At 35.5% G+C, this 21,666-nt stretch overlaps 1 protein-coding gene across 6 annotated transcripts in view; it reads left to right on the top strand.

The window, feature by feature from the left end:
* The window catches only part of LOC121376111 (inositol polyphosphate-4-phosphatase type I A-like), a 56,008-nt gene that overhangs the window by 32,052 nt on the left and 2,290 nt on the right, over positions 1-21,666 (top strand). For 4 of the 6 annotated variants that reach the window (XR_005958404.1, XM_041503907.1, XM_041503908.1 and 1 more), the window contains 13 exons: positions 1,620-1,722; positions 3,288-3,395; positions 3,659-3,936; positions 7,529-7,750; positions 8,778-8,969; positions 11,417-11,485; positions 15,273-15,341; positions 17,412-17,653; positions 18,090-18,125; positions 18,500-18,637; positions 19,765-19,862; positions 20,395-20,501; positions 20,918-21,072. Coding sequence is in view for 5 of the 6 variants with exons in the window: in XM_041503907.1 (XP_041359841.1) it covers positions 1,620-1,722; positions 3,288-3,395; positions 3,659-3,936; positions 7,529-7,750; positions 8,778-8,969; positions 11,417-11,485; positions 15,273-15,341; positions 17,412-17,653; positions 18,090-18,125; positions 18,500-18,637; positions 19,765-19,862; positions 20,395-20,501; positions 20,918-21,072 (1,817 nt within the window). In the remaining variant the exon portion in view is untranslated. The remainder of the gene's footprint in view (positions 1-1,619; positions 1,723-3,287; positions 3,396-3,658; positions 3,937-7,528; positions 7,751-8,777; positions 8,970-11,416; positions 11,486-15,272; positions 15,342-17,411; positions 17,654-18,089; positions 18,126-18,499; positions 18,638-19,764; positions 19,863-20,394; positions 20,502-20,917; positions 21,073-21,666) is intronic. The other 2 variants (XM_041503909.1, XM_041503910.1) reach the window with 2 other exon arrangements.

The following is a 21,666-nucleotide window of genomic DNA, read 5'->3' on the forward strand; positions in this document are numbered from 1 at the left end:
AGATACTGCTAACCATGTTTTCAGCACATTGACTGTTTCATACAGACCGGCATTGGTTACTTGTCAAAATCTATTGCACTGTAAATATTAGTCCTACATACATGTACATTACTTGTTCAGTGATCTTGCCCCTGTGTTTCACTCATATCTTATAACAATTTGCATCCTAAATTGGTGACATAACACATTTGTGCATACATCACTTGTTAAAACTGTGTGGCATAAATTGGATTTTGTTCAAGCTTTTGTTGCAGAATCCATTCAGTGTATGCATTGTGTTGTTTGCAGTTCGAGCTGTCCATCTGTACATTCTTTTTCAAGCTTTTCCTGCAGGATTTATGATATTTATTGTGAGATCCTAATGAAAAAGTTGGAGCTTGTATTAGTTTCATAACCTAATAAAAAGAAAGGTCCATGAAACACCAACTCTGAAGATTTTGATTAGGATCTCACAATAATAATCCATGAATAATATCTCTTTTTGTTTTCTTTTTTTTTTAAACAGTAATGCAATATCTTGGCCATCTGGGTGTTTCCAGGAAAGATTGCCTTTTATATGTTAAAGGCATGTTAGTGTGTTTTGGAACATCATAGATGCCCATTTTCCCAAGTTAAACCCATTCAGAAAAATCCTGCATCCACTCCTGGTATATATCACTTGCTGTGTTGCTGTAAAGGTTTTGAAACAATTTTGGGAAAACCATCTTCGTATGAGTATCACATCAAAGCTCTATGTATGAGTATCACATCAAAGCTCTACGTATGAGTATCACATCAAAGCTCTACGTTGAGTATCACATCAAAGCTCTACGTTGAGTATCACATCAAAGCTGTACATAAGACTATAACATCAAAGATCTACGTATGAGTATCAAATCAAAGATCTACATATGAGTACCACATCAAAGATTTACGTATGAGTATCACATCAAAGCTCTATGTATGAGTATCACTTCAAAGCTCTACATATGAGTATCACATCGCATGAAATAGCTACATATGAGTACCACATCAAAGCTCTATGTATGAGTATCACATCAAAGCTCTACGTATGAGTATCGCATCAAAGATCTACATATGAGTATCGCATCCAAGCTCTACGTATGAGTATCACATCAAAGCTTTACATATGAGTATCACAACAAAGATCCACATATGGTATATCATATCCAAGATCTACGTATGAGTATCACATCACATCAAAGATCTACATATGAGTATCACATCAAAGCTCTACATATGAGTATCACATCACATCAAAGATCTACATGTGAGTATCACATCAAAGATCTACATATGAGTATCACATCACATCAACGATCTACATATGAGTATCACATCACATCATAGATCTACATATGAATACCACATCAAAGCTCCACGTATGAGTAACACATCAATCTCTACGTATGAGTATCACATCAAAGATCTACATACGAGTATCACATCAAAGATCTACATACGAGTATCACATCAAAGATTTACAGGGTACATATGAGTATCACATCAAAGATCTACATATGAGTATCACCTCAAAGATCAAAGGCTTTATGTTTGAGTTGTTGGAAAACAGTTGTGTCACTATGAATAATGTTGAATAATGACATGCTTTTTCGTAGATTTCTCCCACTTGGTCGAGTCTGCGGCAGGAAATGACTGACTACTGCATGAGTTCAATCTCAACTTACACCCAAAAAGTAGCCCACCTTTCAAGTTACACAGGTGATCAGCGGTCAGCTAGTTATTTCTACTTTGCTTTAAGCACCATAATACATAATATATCATCTCCAATTTTGAAAAAAAATCCATTTTAAAATCAAAGTGAAGTAAATGTTCTATTAACTGGATTCATTTGAGATTGATAAAGTCAAAGATTTCTTTTTAAAATAGTTTTTAATAAATTTTTGGATGATAAATATTGCTTATAGAAAATGAAGAACAGTGTCACCTTTGAAATGTCAGTAAAAGAATTTATTTCATATGCCTAAGTAATTCCCTACAGAAAAAAGCCATGGTACCATGTCCCTTTTCAGGCATCTGAGAATTGAACATTTGTGCAACCCATTTTTATTGGTTATGCAAAAATAAATTTAGGTAACCAATTTCTTTATGGCATAACCTGTTATGTCCATGTAAATGATGTCCTAAAATTAATGCACAAACTAAAACAATGTTACACACAATTATATTTGCGTAAACGATGCATGAATGAAATGTTCATTCTCACAATTTTCTAAGGCTTGCCTTTGAAATATTTATTTAAAATATGCACTAGGTGTGCCTAGGCAATGGCCAATGCAAGTGAAATGTACTAATGAAGTTCAATATTACTAACTTAACTTGATATTAATTTAATGCGAATCATGACATTAATTTAATGAGAATCATGACATATTCATTTAATGAGAATCATAACATTCATTTAATGAGAATCATGACATTAATTTAATGAGAATCATGATATAATCATAACATGTTGCATTCTATTTCATTGGTAGAACATGATGCTTGTGCATGTTGTGCATCATTATCATAATCTGTAAACCGCAACACCTTGTGCTTGATAACCATAACCTCCTAATAAATATTAATTTAATCCAGGCTTTGCTACACTTAACGAGAGGCCAAAGCATGTAACACCTAACGCATCATTGTAAATTTGTTATGAAAAGCATGCATATTGTTGCATATTGCGATCATGCCTGGTTTAAAAATGGGCCTTCCATTATTGGGTGCATTAGTAGCTATAAGGAATGTATTAATCAAATTAACCATATTAATGCTTTCTTTGACGTGTTCATCCAATTCTCACTCTAACAATAATTAACTTGATACTAAACTTAAGCAAATCAGGTCAATCACTGAATTAGTGACGATTAACAATATACATGTAAATTTCTTGTGTGTTTAATGTGCTATTGCCATACAGCCATGGCGAATCTAGCAATCAACTAATATATTTAATATAATTTTTAATACATATTTAATATAATTTTTTATATTCATTTATTATTTTTTAATAATATTTTTATTTGCATAACAGGAATCTTATTAATTACTTTAAACTAAAACTTAAAACACTGACTATATATTTTATTTCTAACCTGACGAAATCACGTAAATGTGATTTAAATGCAGTTAATGTTAACTAACAAACTTGTTGAATAAACATAAATGATAAATACATTATGTTAATTGTCTAATTTTTTTTATAAGTGGTATAAAGACAAACACTGACATTTCATTTGCTGATGTACACATTCTGAAAGTGTGTTGTTCTGTTATAGGTCCATCCTTCAAGCCAAGTTGTGAGAAGGATAACAAGGAGTTAGAGTTTATTCCTACGAACCTACACCTAGCGAGAATGTGCGTCACATCTGAGGGATCATCTGAAGGTTTGTTTTATGCTGTAATAGTAAGAGACAATCCTTGGCATTATCTTGAACTCTAAAGATATCCTGGGCTCTGTCTTAGACTGTAGAGATATCCTGGGCTCTATCTTGGACTAAAAATATCCTGACCTCTATCTTAGTGGGAGATAACAGAGGCCATGATAACATCATTTGGCTGTATGTGTCTTTCAGTGACTGTGTATGACATTATGACTGGGAGATGACAGAGGCCTTGTTAACATCATTTTGCTGTATTTGTTTTTCAGCGACTGTGTATGACATTATGACTGTGGGAGCATTCGTGGCGTACACCCAGAAGTTCCGGTCAGGCGGTCTGCGCAAGATGCTGCAGGGTCAGCGTGAGTTCCACAGCAGCCAGAGCACGCTGGGCTTCAAGACGAAGATACAGAGCTCATGCTCGCTCCTCAACGACATCAACAAGCTCAAGGCCGAGGTCACGGAGGGCTGCAAGCAACTCCACCAGAGCGCGCTGCAGGGCTCGGATGTTTCACTGCAGACGGCCACAAAAGACCTGACTGAAGTGGTGAGCTTCCTCTACGTGTCTTGTTCAGAGTGGATCGTATAATTATGTGTTATTCTGATTACTGAAACTGCATCAAGTCTCTTTGGGTTTGAATCTGTATTAAATCTGTGTGTTTAGTGGTTTCTCAGAATCTGTAAGAGTTAAGACTAACCAAGCTTCATACATAAATGTGTGTTCATCATCACTGGGGCAGGACGTAGCCCAGTGGTAAAGCGTTCGCTTGGTGCATGGTCGGTCTAGGATCGATCCCCGTTGGTGGACCCATTGGGCTGTTTGTCGTTCCAGCCAGTGCTCACAACTGGTGTAACGAAGGCTGTGGTATGTACTATCCTGTCTGTGGGATGGTGCATATAAAAGATCCCTTGCTGCTAATCAAAAAGAGTAGCCCATGAAATGGCGACAGAGGGTTTCCTCTCTATATCTGTGTGGTCCTTAACCATATGTCTGATGCCATATAACCGTAAATAAAAATGTGTTGAATGAGTCGTTAAATAAAACATTTCCTTCATCATCACTAGAAAGGTGGGTGCTTAAATGTCAAAATCATTTGACAGATTTGAGATTCACAGTTATCCTGATATGTAGTTATTATTGGGTGGGGAACTTATTTTCATTATCGGAATGGGGGACTTGTTTAACATGCACCTACCCACTCATCGTTCGGACACACCCATCCTAGACCTCACCAACTGTGCTCTAGCTTTGGATAGAATCCTATCACTCCTTTGGTGAAATATTACACAACTTTTCCTTTGATAATAAAATTAATAAAACTTGTAGACAATACAGTCAGGTGTCTGGATATTAGCTTATTAGTCCCTTACTGGTCAAGCCGGATGGGTCTATAGGTTATGTCTGTGTCTGTCTATCCATCCATCTGTTCCTCCGTCTGTCTGTCTGTCTGTTCCACCTATAGCTTTCTGAAAAAAAAAATTCACAATGTCTGAAGATATTAAACTGAAATTTTGTTTATTGCTTCATCATGTAAAAACCGGCCTCGGTGGCGTCGTGGCAGGCCATCAGTCTACAGGCTGGTAGGTACTGGGTTCGGATCCCAGTCGAGGCATGGGATTTTTAATCCAGATACCGACTCCAAACCCTGAGTGAGTGCTCCGCATGGCTCATTGGGTAGGTGTAAACCACTTGCACCGACCAGTGATCCATAACTGGTTCAACAAAGGCCATGGTTTGTCCTATCCTGCCTGTGGGAAGTGCAAATAAAAGATCCCTTGCTGCTAATCGGAAGAGTAGTCCATGTAGTGGCGACAGCGGGTTTTCTCTCAAAATCTGAGTAGTCCTTAACCATATGTCTGATGCCATATAATTGTAAATAAAATGTGTTGAGTGCGTCGTTAAATAAAACATTTCTTTCTTTCATCATGTAGAATTGTAAATCAGGTTTGCCTTTCATGGGCATTCGCTCATTTCTTTTCGACATTACCTGTCCTCAAAGAAGTGCACCCCCCACCCCCCCCCACCCCACCCTCCACAGCTAGTAGTCTGGTCCGAACATCCCAAAAGCCAATGGGATGGCCTTAATTCTTCTACTGTATGCTCCCTCTAGTTCCAGTCACGTAACTTCCTTCTTTTTTCCTTTGCTGTTCGGTTTGGACGTCTTTTCCTTTGGCTCTGATTTACTTAGTCATCTTTCGGTTTTCCTACTCTTTTTTTTGCTTGTTTTATGTGTAGACTTTATTTCTACATATTACTTAAACATGATTGTGTTGTATTTTGGAGTAATTGGGCTTGGCAGGAGTCATATATTGCTTTAGTAGTACTCTCTGAATGCTTGTTCTTGCATAAAAATACAATAGTGCATAACATTTTTTGTTTTCAGAATGCTGGACAACTTTCAATGTAAAGTTGCTATTGAAATGTTTTTGTTTGAGACATACATCAGACCTGGAAATAATTTTGTCAAAATGATGTATGTCCGTCAATTTGAGCCTGTCAAGAATAAAACTGTGCCTTTCAACAAAATGTTGAAATAATTGTCCTTTATTAATCATGTATGTTATTATATTATACCAGTAGAACTATTCATGATGTAGTGAAACCCATCGATAGTCCTTCCCACAGAGAACGCCTTTTTTCATACTATGGAATTTACTAGAAGATATTTATTTTTGAGTCTATTGTTTTCTAAATTGCACACAAAAATAGTGTATTTTTATTATTTCCAAAACACTTTTACATTTCTTCTTACATCAAACCAAACTGAAAAGATTTACAAAAAACATTTTTGAAGGAGGATGGCACGGACTATAAACATTACACCCATGGACCAAATTGAACGATATGTAAAAAAAAAAAAAAAATCTTATTTAGATGGGTATTCAGCTTACTGGGGTTTGGATTGAGGTAAAAGTTTGTGTTGTATTTTGTTCACTATTAAATATAGAAAAAGTAATAAAATCGGCAAATAACTACAAGCAATAATTATGGCACTTGGATTGGGGGGTAGGGCATTTTGTTCATAATCAAACAAGTTCATGTTTCGTCAGACTTTCTTACATCCTGCAATTTCATTTGGAAATGAAATACAGTTGATATTTTCCCACAAAGCCAAGTTGAAAAATTACAACAGAACAAACTATTTTCATGACTGCCCGGTCACCGCGATAAGGCCAACAAAATGTCAATGAATTCCAATCACGTTCGAAATTGAAATAACTTTATAATAACAAAGCACCTAATAAACATATTGAATAATGTGTACTTTAGTTATTTCAAAACAAAAATTATGTTTCCATTTAATTTTAATTACTTAATTGACATTGGTAAGAACCGCAACACAAGCTAAGGTACTGTTGATAAAATTAGACTGACAGCTAACCCAGAGCATGCACACATCACACTACCAGTTTATTCGGCTGATGTAAATAGGACTAATGACCGCTACCCGCAACCGTGCGGGTTCAGAGGTACAACTTAAATTAAATAAACACAATGGGAGTAGAATATTTGTCCACTGTTCAGTTTAGATGGTTAAAGTTTGTGTGTTAAAAGATGCATTGTCAATTTGGGTCTTTCGGAACATATCGGATCATCAGACTTGCTCAGGTCTATTAATAGATATGGGAAACACCATTTTCAGGCAAACGTGAAGGCATTCTAGCAACAGTTCCAAAATAAGCACAAGCATGCTGCATGTTATGGTCAACAAACGATTTTAAATATGCATTTTAAAACGTACCGCATCAAACTGCTTCATCACTGGTGTAAGGCCTACATTAAGTGAATATCTTTTTACTTTCGTTTCGGACTACACAGAAATACTTCATTTTGTGTCGGACAAAATGACCGCTAATCTTAAGTTGATGACTGTCGAAACTTGACAAATGACAAAATTGTACCGGACAGTGTCTGTTACTGGCCACTTATTTCCGGACAGTGTCTGTGACTGGCCACTTATTTCCGGACAGTGTCTGTGACTGGCCACTTATTTCCGTACAGTGTCTGTGACTGGCCACTTATTTCCAGACAGTGTCTGTGACTGGCCACTTATTTCCAGACTTGTACATGTGTGTAAATTATGAATACGTATGTCAATTCTGAGCCGAACTTTGAGAATGTTTATTTGTGTTGACAGGTTCGTGAGCTGATCCGTCTCTGTGACGACCCGCTGCTGCAGCTGTCAGCGGAGAAGTACATGCTGGCCAAGTCTCCATCTAACGCCAGCGATGGCCTCGATGTGGTGGCATCGCTCGGACCGGTGTCCAAGTCATTCCACGGCAGACAGGCCAAATCACCGGAGAAAGCGTGGAAGTGGTCGGGCAGCAGTTTCGTGAAAAGTCCCACAGTTGAACCATGGGTAAATATAAAGGGCCGAATTTTTACGAAGCCTGTTTTTCTTAAATGCAGGTGTTTAAGCATTGTAAATGTATACTGATTGATTTTTGATGCAGTCATTACTTCTTGTTGCTATCTGTGTGATCCTTTATTTCTTTCCATCAGTACCTATATTTACACGCATGTAAGACATAAACATGCTTTGTATATTCAGCCCAAGATCTTTACTCAACAACACCTTCTCCTCCTCAAAGATGTAGATTAGCATTGAAAACAAACAACATTTTTTTATTTGTGTTCTCAATTCTACAATAAAATTGAAATATTCTGTTCTCATTTAATTTTGTAAATACATTTTAGTAAAATGTATATTGTAACCAATAATATCTATTATGGAGGACCTAGTAAATTGAAAAGAGGTCCAGTCTGTTTGATTTTAAATACAGTAATACATATATATGTGTTTTACTCAATCAGCTTTATGCTTGGATCTTGTATATTTAATAGCAGAACTATGTAGCTTTTTCTTCCCCAATGAATGTAATTCTAAATACATTGTTCAGTCTTCACCTGATGATGTCAGTTGCATGTAGACAAAACATTGAGAACATTCTGTGGTATTTAAAATACATACATATAGACCTTTGTACATTGTACCTGATAATTTATTCAAATTTTCATTCTTTGGCTTTTTGGTAACTATAATCATTGTTCTATTCAACATGTCTTTGCCTTATGTCCTTTCCTCTCTGCCTTGTGCAGAGATACCATTTTGATATCGGAATCCGGTTTTGTCAGTGAGAAGAAATCAGGGCTAGCTCTGCCGCTCACCAAATTTGCCAATTGCAAATTTTATAAACAATTGGCGAATTTTATTTTAATTTGGTGGAAAAAATTCAGGTAATAATTGGTGTTTTATTATTGGAAAATAACTTGGTTTTTACATTTTTTTAAATAATTTGGTGAAATGTTTTGCTCACCCAGAGCTAGCCCTGGAAATGTTTCTAAACATTTGTCTATTAACTGCATTTATGATGATCTCTCGCCAGGAGGTGACTCGACTGAACCTGGAGGCTGCACTGATGTGTCTCATCTCGAAGGTGGATGAGTTCAGCAAGGACAGCACGTCTGACGAGGCGGTGTGGCAGTCGGATTTAAACCCCATCATCATCAATCTGCAGGATTTTGTGGAAATTGTTTCCACAAGGGCAGCACTCTTCCTATCATTTCTTTCGCTCGTGGTCAGTACTTTTTCATAATTCTTATACCCAAGCTAGAAAATATTACAATGGGACATAAGAGTTTTTAGTTTTTTGTTGCATTTCTTCATTAGTTTGGGCAGGATGTAGCGATTCGCAGGATGGCTGATAATGACCATTATGATGAGAGGGGTGTCTGCGCAGTTATCACACAATACCCTGTGATCTTACTAAAAGAGGCACATTTTTTAGTGTGTCTAGACACAGTGTCTGGGACTGTCTAAATATACACCTGCTTATCAGGAACAACAGGTACAGGCCACGAAAAAAACTGTTATTTCAACACTGACAGTGGTGGTTTATTTTGTATTGAAAAATAATATATACTTGGTGCTGGCTTACTGGGATGGATATTATTACAGATCATTGTGATGCATCCGCAAAAATCAGGTATGTTTTGTTTCTTCTGTTCGAAGACTATTTCCTGACGTGACCTTAGATATTACGTAACCACCAGCTCGCCAGAGGCGTATTCACTGGGATGGTACAAAATGGCTGCGCCCGTTATATATAATAGCCGTCACATTTAAGTGTTTTATTAATTAACTATGCGATTATACTTGTTAATATTAAGCAATAATGTGCATTATATATCGTTGACTATGCATACCAGGCCAAATGTCTTAATTGTCCCCTCCTTTAAACTGTGGCTGTTTAGTGTTAAAATGCATGGTCATTTCAACTCATGATAGAGACAGAAAATTTGCTCTAACGATATACAGTCAAACTTTGATAACACCACCTTCAAACTTGAAATGACGGTCCCGGCCGAATTGCTATACAAACTAGTAATAATGACCTTTGAAAACTCAAACTTCGAACACTTGATAAACTCGATGTCTCGACGTAATATTTTGGTCCCGTCATAAAGATTTAATAGATTATGCACCTCTAAAGCTCGACGCGTGTGGATTGATCAAACTGTCGTTACCAATAGTATTTTGAAGACAAATGAATTGTCAACCAGGTCAATCGGACAAAGCATGCCTGTCTTGGGTGGTCTGGGCTGTCGAGGATTACGGTGATGATTACAGAATAAAAGATCGCCGGCTAAGCGGAACAAAATGATCCTGTGTTAGGTTGTTGGTGTTGGTACATGGCGGAGAGCCTCGCTACGTAAAAGACATTTACAAATAGTCTGGTTAACTTCAAAGAGCACTTGTAATAATTAGCGCTGTTTCTTTTTTATATAAATGTTAGTTCTTTATTTGCATTAGTGCTTTTTCATTATTACTTACATAATTTTGCAATATACGCAAAGTAAATGTAGCACATGCATCAGAAGATGCCAACAAAAGGGTTGGGGTGACAGTTATATATTATTTTGACATTCAACTGGTGATGCATAGTTTTCAGAGTTTTAGTGGTAGACAGGGATGCGCATGCATCTTACAATATTAAGCGAAATCATCTAGCTGCAATGCAGTTTCATATTTGAACTCTTAAATATTAATTTCGAAAACTCGAACTCCCTGAAACTCAAACTATTTCATCGTCCCCTTCAAGATCGAGTTATCAAAGTTTGACTGTACATGTATGTTGCTCCAACAAAGTACAATGCAATCACACTTTTCTACAGACAAGACAGCATATACATGTACCACAGCCCTTTATATAACACACTGTGACATATAGGACACTGGTTGGGTGAGAGCAAAAAAAAATATTTTCCTCCGAGGCTGATAGATCCTACGAGCCATCACACCTCAGGCTATAATTTCATGACTGACCTACATCTCGCCCCAGATTTGTAAAGTAAATTTTATCAACTGTCTGCTTAAAACACACTTATTCAGAAAAAAACACAATTTGCCATGAAGGTATAATTTTCTACAAATAGCAACCACCGACACTTAATGCACATGTTATGTCAATTTAAGTTACATGTGTATTTGTGCCATCATTCAGTTGTGATAAAGTTCCATTATTTTTTGGCAATGAATAACTTCAGTTGACGTGTCATTTTACTGTTATAGTACATTGTGGGGTGTTTTCATGGAGTCATGAAGTTTCGATTGACATGTTTTTTCTCTTTGCATTTATGTTTTTATAGAACTAATGAATTCTAGATTAGGCAAAGGAAGAACAATTAATAAAAGTCTGTGATAAAGCATCTGTAATACATCATTGTAAAAAAAACACCATAAGCATTATTATTTATAATAACAAGATGTCTTAAATATACTCAAATGATATTATAAATTACTATAGTCTAAATCAAACACAAATCAGTGATAAACCCAAGGTACTTTTTACTTTAAATATTTAAATATGAGGAGATTACAGAGTTGTCTTATCATTTCACTGAACATTGCCATTCGCTCATCTACACCCATTTGATACTGAGGAAATTTTTTCATGAGTCTTGGATATGGCAAGTCTTGAAGATTTTGACACTTAATAATTAAAAGCATCTGCTTCCATTTCAGCCCCATCACACGTCACAAGTTAATAGTTGGTCATGTCAGACAACTCCAATACTGATTCCCCTTCACATGGTTTGTTGGTTAACACGTTCCACCTTGTCATGTGGAAATGAGTTCTTTTGTTACTTACCTGTTAGAAAACTCCAAAAGTGAATTCTGAACATGTGGTTTGTGAATGCCTTCTGTTTTTTCACAAATGAAAATTAGTTTATTGTCATTTATGTTAGAAAACTAATTTCTGCTGCTTGACAACGCTAGGTGCAAAAATTTTGTTAAAGCATTTTATGTTTTTTACCAACATCATATAACATATGTTTGTTTTTTTGTTTTGTTTTTTTAAATGTTATCATACAGAGCTCGAAATAGGAAGTAAAATATGGCCTGCTATTATTATTGTTAAATAGCAATATTTCCTGCTAAAAAGAAAATATGGCTTGCTGGCATATGTGGTGAGGGGAGGGTTTGGGATATGTGAAACATTAGGACCTCTGAGATGTAGTTTAAGCATTATGGAATTAATACATAACTGAAGCACAAGTTAAATATCAAATGAGATAATTTTACATACATCTCTCTTGAAAGAATAGACCTGTGATTTTTCCGTGGTTTCAGCGGTTGAATTTCCATTTCACCTGTTGGCTTTTCGCAGGCCGCTGTTTCGAGCCCTGTCATAGCAGTGGTCAAAGCATGTGACAACTGTTTCACAGCTTGATGCCATCCTGCAATTGAACCATGTGTATACAAGCCAAATATATAGAGAGGTGAAAGGTCAAATTTGGTTGTGTCTGTATGCTAAAGTTTATGTTTTGCCTTTCTCAATTGTGTTGGGGAGGGACATACTCCAGTGGTAAAGCACTCACTTGATGCACGGTCGGTCTAGGATCAATCCCAGTCGGTCATTTGGGTAATTTTTCATTTTTCATTCCAGCCAGTGCACCACAACTGGTGTATCAAAGGCCGTGTTATGTGCTATCATGTCTGTGAGATAATGCATATTAAAGATCCTTTGCTACTAATGGAAAAATGTAGTGGGTTTCATCTCTAAGACTATATGTCAAAAGTACCCAATACTTGATATCCAATAGTCGATGATTAATAAATCAGTGTGCTCTAGTGGTGTCGTTAAATAAAACATTTGTTTTTCTCAATTATGTAGTGAAGTTGTCTCTAGATTCAAGACTAGTAGATACTAGGTTCATGTCCCACCTGAGGCAATGGTGTAGAGTGTGTGTGGGATTCCAGTACAGACTCCATCCAGGAGTTTTTTTCACTTCAGGTGTGTGATTATGGATGTGTTGCCATAGTGTATAACGCCTCATGAATGATGGCAAACACTGCAGCTTTCATGTTCACTTCCTGGGATTTATCCAGTTCCGATCATTGGCCTCTTCCCAAATGCAAATGCCACTAAAAATTCTCAATTTCCAGACTCTAACATGTCAATTTGGGGATTTGGTATTATATTTTGGTAATTAAACCTATTCTGATAAATTATTTTAACAAAGTAAATTAATTTTATTCTTTAAATATTATAAATACATTTATAAATTCAGTGCCCCCCCCCCCCCCCCAAAAAAAAATCCCAACTATGACTAAAATCGTCCTAATTTTCCCAATCCCATCAGTCATGGGACTATGGCAAACAATCCTGGATAAATCCCTGGCTTGACATGGATGCTGCTGTGATGGTGCAGTCTGAAAGAATAACACTGCACATGGCTTCACCATTCATTTTGCATCTTCTTCTTTTTATGTTTCTGATGTCACCCAAAAGTTCTATGTTAAATGTTTTTTAAATGTTTTTTTATTTGTATTTTGGTTGATTTTGTTTAGTTTTTTTTATTATTTAAATTTTTTTTATTTATATTATTCCTCTTTACAGCTGGGTGGGTTTTTTAAAATCCATATGTGCAGTACACATATTCATACATTGGACATGCAAATTGCACCCATCCATATATATATGACTTTCACATTATACCCAAGATGTATCATCAAATCGAAAATATTACTGATCTCCTGTATTTCATTTAAAATATTATCTACATGTAGCTAACAACTAAATTAGTTATGCATTTACCCTCTTGGCTCAATAGATTTTCTCTTTTGATGGGTGAGATCATACCCATATATCTCTGTCAATTTAATCTGATGGACAAATGATGTAAAATCTAAGAAAGTAGTATCTGCAGGTACATCACTATATGTATGTCATAAATCATTGTCATCGTCTATAGGCACTTAATTGTGTTTAGAGGAGTCATTCATCATGGTTAGTTTGATGAGTGTAATTTTTATTCTGGATATTGAAAAAACAAAAATGAACAAAAATCTTAAGTTAATAAGGTGAATAGCCTGCTTGTAGTTCTCCATAGGAGGCTGGACTTTATTATTTTTAGTCCCCAACCAGTCCCAACTAGAGGGGACTATAGGTTTTATTGCCATCCACATGTCTGTCTGTTTGTTTTTATCCCATCTATCCAACATACAGTTTTCACAATACCTTAATATATTGAGCTGAAATTGTGTGTATAGCTTTATTATGTACTGTTACAGATCAAATTTGATTTCATGGCAATTTACCCAGTTTTGACAGAGTTATAACCCTTGAACTAAAGAGAAATGAAAATGTGTTGGCAGGGTTCCAGCTGCCGTTCGCCATTGTCGGAATTATCACAAATTTGGCTATAATCTGGTCAATCAGGCGATACAAAATGGCGATTTATTTTTTTCAACCAATGTTTCCCGAAATTCGGATTATCTTATTTTCCTAATATATATATATATATACAAATGTATATATATTTAATGTCGCCGCCATTCCAAAGAAAATATACACGCGAAACCCTTGCCCTTAATAAAATAAAATGTGGATGCAGTGAATCGTGAATCAATCAAATCGTTAACGATTCCTCACGAATAAAATCTACATACAGGGCTCTGTTCGATCGAGTACTTCATTCGTATGAATATATTTATTTCAGTTTGCGTAAGCTCGGTATAACCTATTAAAACGCCAGATATGCGGGTCCACAATTTTTTATTTAAGTTTCACACCGAATTATATTATTATGTTTTATCTACCAAGATAATTTGCATTTTGTATCATTGTTTAGGTTTAATTTTAAAACATTGTTCTAGTAAATCAAACGCTCTTTCAAATGCGATCTTTAATCACAGTTATCACGTGGTGACGCTAAGCGTTGCGGGACCGCCAATGATTACAACACAATGCATATACACTTTACCTCGGGTTGTTTTTATTTCATAATTATAGTTTGTTAACAATCTGAATGGGCAATTTAAAAAGCAGTTCAAGAAAACCTGAAAAGAATCACAAATGTATTGCTCACTAGGACAAATACACCACATGAATTTGAGAATAAATTACACAAATATAAATATTAAAATTTTCAATCTGCTCTTTTGGCTATAAAATTTATATCGTTGCGATAAAAGTAAACATTTGGCTACAACTTTGGCTATTAATGAAAATTTTCCAGCTGGAACCCTGTGTTGGGCTCAGATGGGGACGTGTATAACACTTGTTACGGAATGGAGAGTTCAAAATAATATGACATTTATAAACTGTTGCTTAACTGATTGACGCCGGCAAAGTTAGTTCTCTTTTTGTTTTCATCTCAGAACTGAAGCGTGCAGGCCTATTATGTTCTCTTAAACATGTGCCAGGTATATATACACAGATATGGCACTTCAGCAGAACCAACATGTATGAAATATAATTATGTTATCCATTTGTCAAATGAAGCAGGGCTTGGGACCAGCCTGGGATGTTAATAATAGTACAGTATGAAGCCAAGATAATTTGTTGATATGTTATATATTTCTCTGCTTGCAGGAGAACAAAGACCATATCAAGTTAAACCACATGATAAAATACAGACGAGACATTGTCGCATCACAAGCAGTGAGTATTGAATTTGCACACTAAGACTAAACAAAAGTGTATTTATGATAAGATGAACACTGCATATGGGTCATTCTGTGTCAAATCACCCCAGAAAAGAGGAATTTTTAACCTTACCCCCTTGGATTTGTCTGAAATTTTGTTTTTAGGGTGATTTTGGCTGAAAAAGCTTAATTTTCAAAGATGCCAAAAATTGGGTGGTGGGGCCCTATATTTGAACGTTCATAAATAAGTAACCACTGGTCCAATCTTGATGGGAATGACATCTCTTGAATGAAAATTGCCCAAGGATTCAAAATCTGCCATTAGTTTTTGGATAGATATAAGTTAAAGTGTGATGACCTTTTGACCTTCACTTTGACCTTGAATCCCTTGTGACCTTGAAATGAAAATTGGTCAGAATTGTAGCCCAACATGTTTTCTATAAAATATAACAGAACTAGAGGTGTAATATTTCTCTGTAAAAAAAAACCTCCATGCAATTTAAATTCAATTTAGTTAGTACCCCGTTAGGGTAATTCCCACTGACTATGAGTAGACATTGAATTTTCTTGAAATTTGGCGCCATATACTACTGACTATATTGAACAATAATTAATGGAAATAAAAACAGTTGACTGTCTCAGATGTTTGTAGAAGCCATGCCATATTGATGATTTATGTCAAATTTGTCAATATTGCAAATATTGGAATGTTCTAAGTACATGTATATACCCCAAACCTCAACTATAGATGATATACACCATAATTATGAAATGTAGGCCCTAATGCATTTATTCTATGGAAACCTAGTCCATAGATACTGTTCTATGCTTTAGTACATATAAAGTAACATTAATTTAACACCAGGTGTGAACCACTAACAACCACATGTTCATCAAGTTAAAACAATGGGGAAAGTTCTGGGGTGTTTTTATTTCAAATTCACAACTTTCCGAGGCTGCTTCTGAAAACATAAGTGTACATATATTATTCTAAAACACTTCTAATACTTTAGATTGTAACTTATACAATAAATCAATCCTTGGTGTACTGTAATTAATTTTAAAATGTTTATGTTTGTTTATGTCCTGACATCCTTGGGCAATTTCCATTCCAGAGATGCCATTCCCATCAAGATTGGACCAGTGGTTACTTATTTATGGATGTTCAAATATAGGGCCCCCTGTCCAATTTTTGTGATTTTTGCCAAAATGGGTAGGCTGTAGCACCCAAACCGCTGGTCTGAATGAAAATTAAGCTTTTTAAGACAAAATCTCCCTAGAAACCAAATTTCAACCAAATCTGAGGGGGTGGGGTTAAACCCATTGGGTGATTTGACATGGAATGACCCATATAGGTTTTTGTATGTATAAGAAACATGTCTGAAATAAAGACAAAACCAGTTAGATGTTTGTTTTATACCAGGCTTGATATCGAGATGTAAATATTTTAAGAGACAAGTCGCATTATGGAATTCGAAGCTGCTCAATCAGAGGCATTGTGAAATTGTTTAATTTAAATTCTAAGATTGAGTGTGTTTACCTCTGTTCATGGAGAATTGAACAATATATTGTTTTATGTTGGCTACAGACAAATGGCTAAATCAAGTAAATGACGTGGCCAGTTAGGTTACTAAAGCCTCGGTGGTGTTGTGGTTAAGCCATTGAACATAAGGCTGGTAGGTACTGGGTTCGCAGCCCAGTACCGGCTCCCACCCAGAGCAAGTTTTAACAACTCAAACTACACCCTCTTCTTTCTCACTAATCACTAACAACTAACCCACTGTCCTGGACAGACAGCCCAGATAGCTGAGGTGTGTGCCCAGAAGAGCGTGCTTGAACCTTATTTGGATATAAGCACGAAAATAAATTGAAATGAAATGAAATGCTTAGTCAGTTTAAATAAATAACTGAACCAGTTAGGCTGCTCAGTCACTTTAAATACATAACTGAATCAGTTAGGATGCTTGGCCAACTAAACTGCTTAGGCATTCAGCTGGCTAAACCTGTTAGCTCTTCATACATGTTACTAGCAGATCTGAAGTTTAATTAGTGTACGTTGATTCTGTTGATCTGATGATCATTTCAGATTACATCATTGGTGGCTGGATTATCCATCACTATGCAGACTCGCATCACGGACGAAGCATTTCTCGAACAGATCTCAAAGATCGGATTTCTTATAGGCTTTGAGGCGTTGCTCAGTTGCTATGGTGACGAGATGGGCATGCTGGAGGACATGTCCGTCGCTGTTGACGACCTCGCGTTTGTTTTCATCAAGTTTGAGGAAGAAGTAGACGGCCAATGTGAACCAACCATCACCGCCCTCAGGTTTGTGGCACTGAAAAACACTGCACTCATTATAAATGCTGGTGCTTTTTGTTTCTCTAACTATATATATATTCTGTTTATTACATATCTATTCAGTCTTACTTTTTACTATTACTGGAATTAGTGCCTTTTTGTCTGACGATAAGTGCAATAGAAATGACAGTATCATCCATTTTGTCCAAACTGAAAGTTGTTTGTGGACCAGATATGGTGGCCGTTTAACATTTTGCTACTTGTTAAGAGACAAGCACAGTAGTGCTAATATTTGTGTATTCTTTTGTACATTTTTTGGATTTGATTTATAAAGATAGTTGTGTTAAATAAATCACAAAATTATATAGAATATACTATTTTACACTTTATTGCCTGATGGAAAACATTAGGTAGAAAATGTTCAATAGCTTATTCAACTGACCAGTATGATTCTTTTTTCCAGCGATGTAAAAGCAGGAGAATTTCCCGATATCAACAGGCGAGTTACTTATTATCAATTAGTTTAGGTTTCTGTTAAATATTTTAAACGCAGGGTTTCTAGGCATAAGACCTACAAATGGGCCAATAAAATATTGCCTGAAATTGTGTGCATTTAATTTTTTAACAAAAATTAGTTCCAACTTGAAATCACAAAAACATCAGCATTTTGCGCACTTCACATTACCCTCTAAAACAACCCATTTTACAATTTTTCATGTCATGTGACTTAGTACATATAAGGAGGACCTAAATTGATAAACTTTTTATCCCACCGAGCAGATTGTAAGCAGAATATGTAATAATATTTTAATAATCTATTCTTTTATTTTAACACTGCAAACATTTAATTTGATTTATTTTATAATCTTACAGACATTCCATATGTGTGTCACTTCCTTTGCCAAAGACATCATTTTCTAAACTGCCAGAGAACTTACAGAAGAACAAAATAAAGATAACTCCCGTTTTCTTCAACATTGGAATCAATGAACAAGCAACACTGGCTGAGAAGTAAGCTTTCCATTGTTGGTTATTGTTGTCAATTTCCAAACATTTATATTTGTTTTTACTCATGACGGAATTTTTTTCTTATTCAAATTGCTTAGTATTTATCTCTTACTAAGTTGCCATTTCTTGCTCCAGCCAGTGCATCACGACTGGTATATCAAAGGCCATGGTATGTGTTATCCTGTCTGTGGGATGGTGCACATAAAAGATCCCTTGCTGCTAACCGAAAAGAGTAGCCCAGACAGTTGTGACATTGGGTGTCCTCTCTTAATATCTGTGTGGTCCTTAACCATATGTCTGACGCCATATAACTGTAAATAAAATGTGTTGAGTGCCTCGTTAAATAATATATTGCCTTCCTTCCTTACTAAATTGCCAGGATCTGTTGACTAATCACTCAGAATTTGTTTCTTATTTATTGATGATATTAATATTTAATCTGTCGTAATAATCTGATACAAGCTGAAATTAATATTTAACAATAAAGTAATACAAAGTATACAAAAATAATTTTTATTAGAGTGTTGTCTTTAAATGTCTGAATTACTACAAGTTCAAATTAATGAAAACACAGACAGGTTAAATAGAACTAATGTCTGTCAAAGAATATACACTTTCTCATCAAAATAATCTGTGTGTCACCTTACAAGTTTGAAAATTTAATTTTGGAATTTTATTATTTTCCCACTGCATTCTTGTAATTCCACCGGAGATGCTTGTATTGTGTTTTTATTATCCATATGGTTCAACATAACCGAGTTAATAATAATCATACGAAGCACACGTGTGTAATGGTGTAATTTGGGGAAGCGACATCATAACATGACGTTGCTTCTCCAGTCCTAGCTTAGACTGTGCATTTCAAATATGACATCATTTCGTTGTCTCCTTCTAGTTGTGGCTGAAACATTTTGAGTTGGGTCTTGTTATTCATAAAGAAAACAACAATAATGATATGGATAATAAAGAAATTATTAGACTTGCGTGTGAATCGTACTGATTTTACGAAACTCGTGTCAGGATTCATGTATTGCCCTTGCTATCGCTTGGGCAATACAAAATCCTGCCACTCATTTCGTAAAATCAGTACGACACACAAGCTTGTATAATAATCTCTATTTATGATACAGGTTCGGGAACACCAGCACACAGGAGAGAATAAATGCCGAGAGTATAGCTAAAGTGTTCAACTATTATGAAGACTACGTTAGGCACTTCGGAGAGCCAGGTACATGTCATTGGAAAAACAAGATTTCAGAAATTAACCATTGTACCTTATTATAACTAGTTTTCAAGGCACCATTGACTTGAATGTAAATCGTGAGAAAATAAAATGCATGTACATGGTTATTATTTTGAAAGTAAATATTAATTAAAACTATATGTCCATTAAAAAAAAATTAAAAGAAAAAAGAAACTTAACAGTTATTGAATTGGATACTACTTGCTTGGTTAAAGTTCTGTATGTTCTATATTTATTAAAATATTTAGCGTTTATGAACCTGAATTGACTGGTGCATGTCATAAATGTTGTATAGCAATTTTATGTTATATGGACATCATTGTTTTATCTTTTTAAATTTACAATTAGGTTTTTTTTTAGTTCGGCTGGGTACACTGCAGAATTTATAACATTATTTATTTATAATATTATTTATCATTACACATGCATATATTTGGTTAACAGGTGTGAAAAGTAAATGCAAATTTTGACAGATGGGTAGGATTTTATTTTTACCTGTATTTTTATCTTTGTTTAGAGAACAAGTCGGGGCCTGGCAGTGTGAACAACCTGACTAAGCAGCTGCATACGAACATCATGACGAAAAAGAGCAAGAACACAGAAGTATTGCATATTGCAGCTGAGGTATACGCATATCATTTATACGGTTACCACCTTGTCAAAACACTTTTTGGACTCTATAGTGCAGAGATGTGTGCTTGAATGTCTTAATGTTCTTGTTTTTCAGATTAACTCAGATTTCAAGCATTCAAAACATTACAGTATTCTTCATAATTATACTAAACAACAGGAGAACTGGCAAATGTATTTATTGCAGTAAACTTACTTCTAGAGTTAGTATGAGAGAAAGATAAACTAAACTTTAAAAATGAAACAAATGCTAGTGTTTTTCGGCGAACAGGGTTTGAATATTGTAGCATCAAAAAAAAAGAAGGAAGAAAGAATGCTACTATTGCCGTAAGAAACCCTATCCCTATTTTGATTTTATTCATGATCTATATTGTGTATGATCACTATATTAGATTGTGTGTATTACACAGGTGTGCCGCAAGCTGAAAGGAATTCGATTCATCAGTTGTAAGAGTGGTAAAGATCGAACCTCGATGGCCGTTACCCTGGAGATGGTACAGATCCTTCAACATGAACACGACCTGGCCTCTCATGTCTTCTTACATGCACTCGACTGTCTACGGAGGTTTGTAGACACATTTTCACAGAATGCTCGATTTTTGTCTTGCCTTTAGCAGGGCTTCTACAAAAAAATTAAAATTCACTAGCCATGGGATCAGTGATTTAAAAAATGTTCTAGCCACGATTAAAAATTCACTAGCCCTACTTTACTTTAAGTTAATACAATTTCACTAAATAATAGTAATAATCAAATATGTCATCAAAAGAGGGAAATACAGCTTAAAAACACTAACATTGGGGGTTGGAGTAGGGTCAGGATATTCATATTTACAAAATAGACTTAACTGCTACATTTGACTTTTTTGTCTTTTTTCACTAGCTGTCGGGCATTTCAGTCATAGTTATTTACTAGCCCAAGATTGAATATCACTAGCCATGGGAGTGGGGCTACCGTAATCTAGAAGCCCTGCCTTTAGGGAGTAAAAGTGTGAGATATAGGTATTAGTGTGATAGCGTCAACTTTTGTGTTAAAGTTTAACATTGAAATTTTACAGCTTTGAAACTATAAGTCTGGTTAATGAAACTTAGTTTATAGTTGCACCTATGGATGTTCATCATAGTGCACCAGAAATGTTTATGGTTGGCGAGACATTTAATT

This window comes from Gigantopelta aegis, chromosome 6 (genome assembly GCF_016097555.1).
Source record: "Gigantopelta aegis isolate Gae_Host chromosome 6, Gae_host_genome, whole genome shotgun sequence".
In the NCBI taxonomy this organism is placed as follows: domain Eukaryota; kingdom Metazoa; phylum Mollusca; class Gastropoda; order Neomphalida; family Peltospiridae; genus Gigantopelta; species Gigantopelta aegis.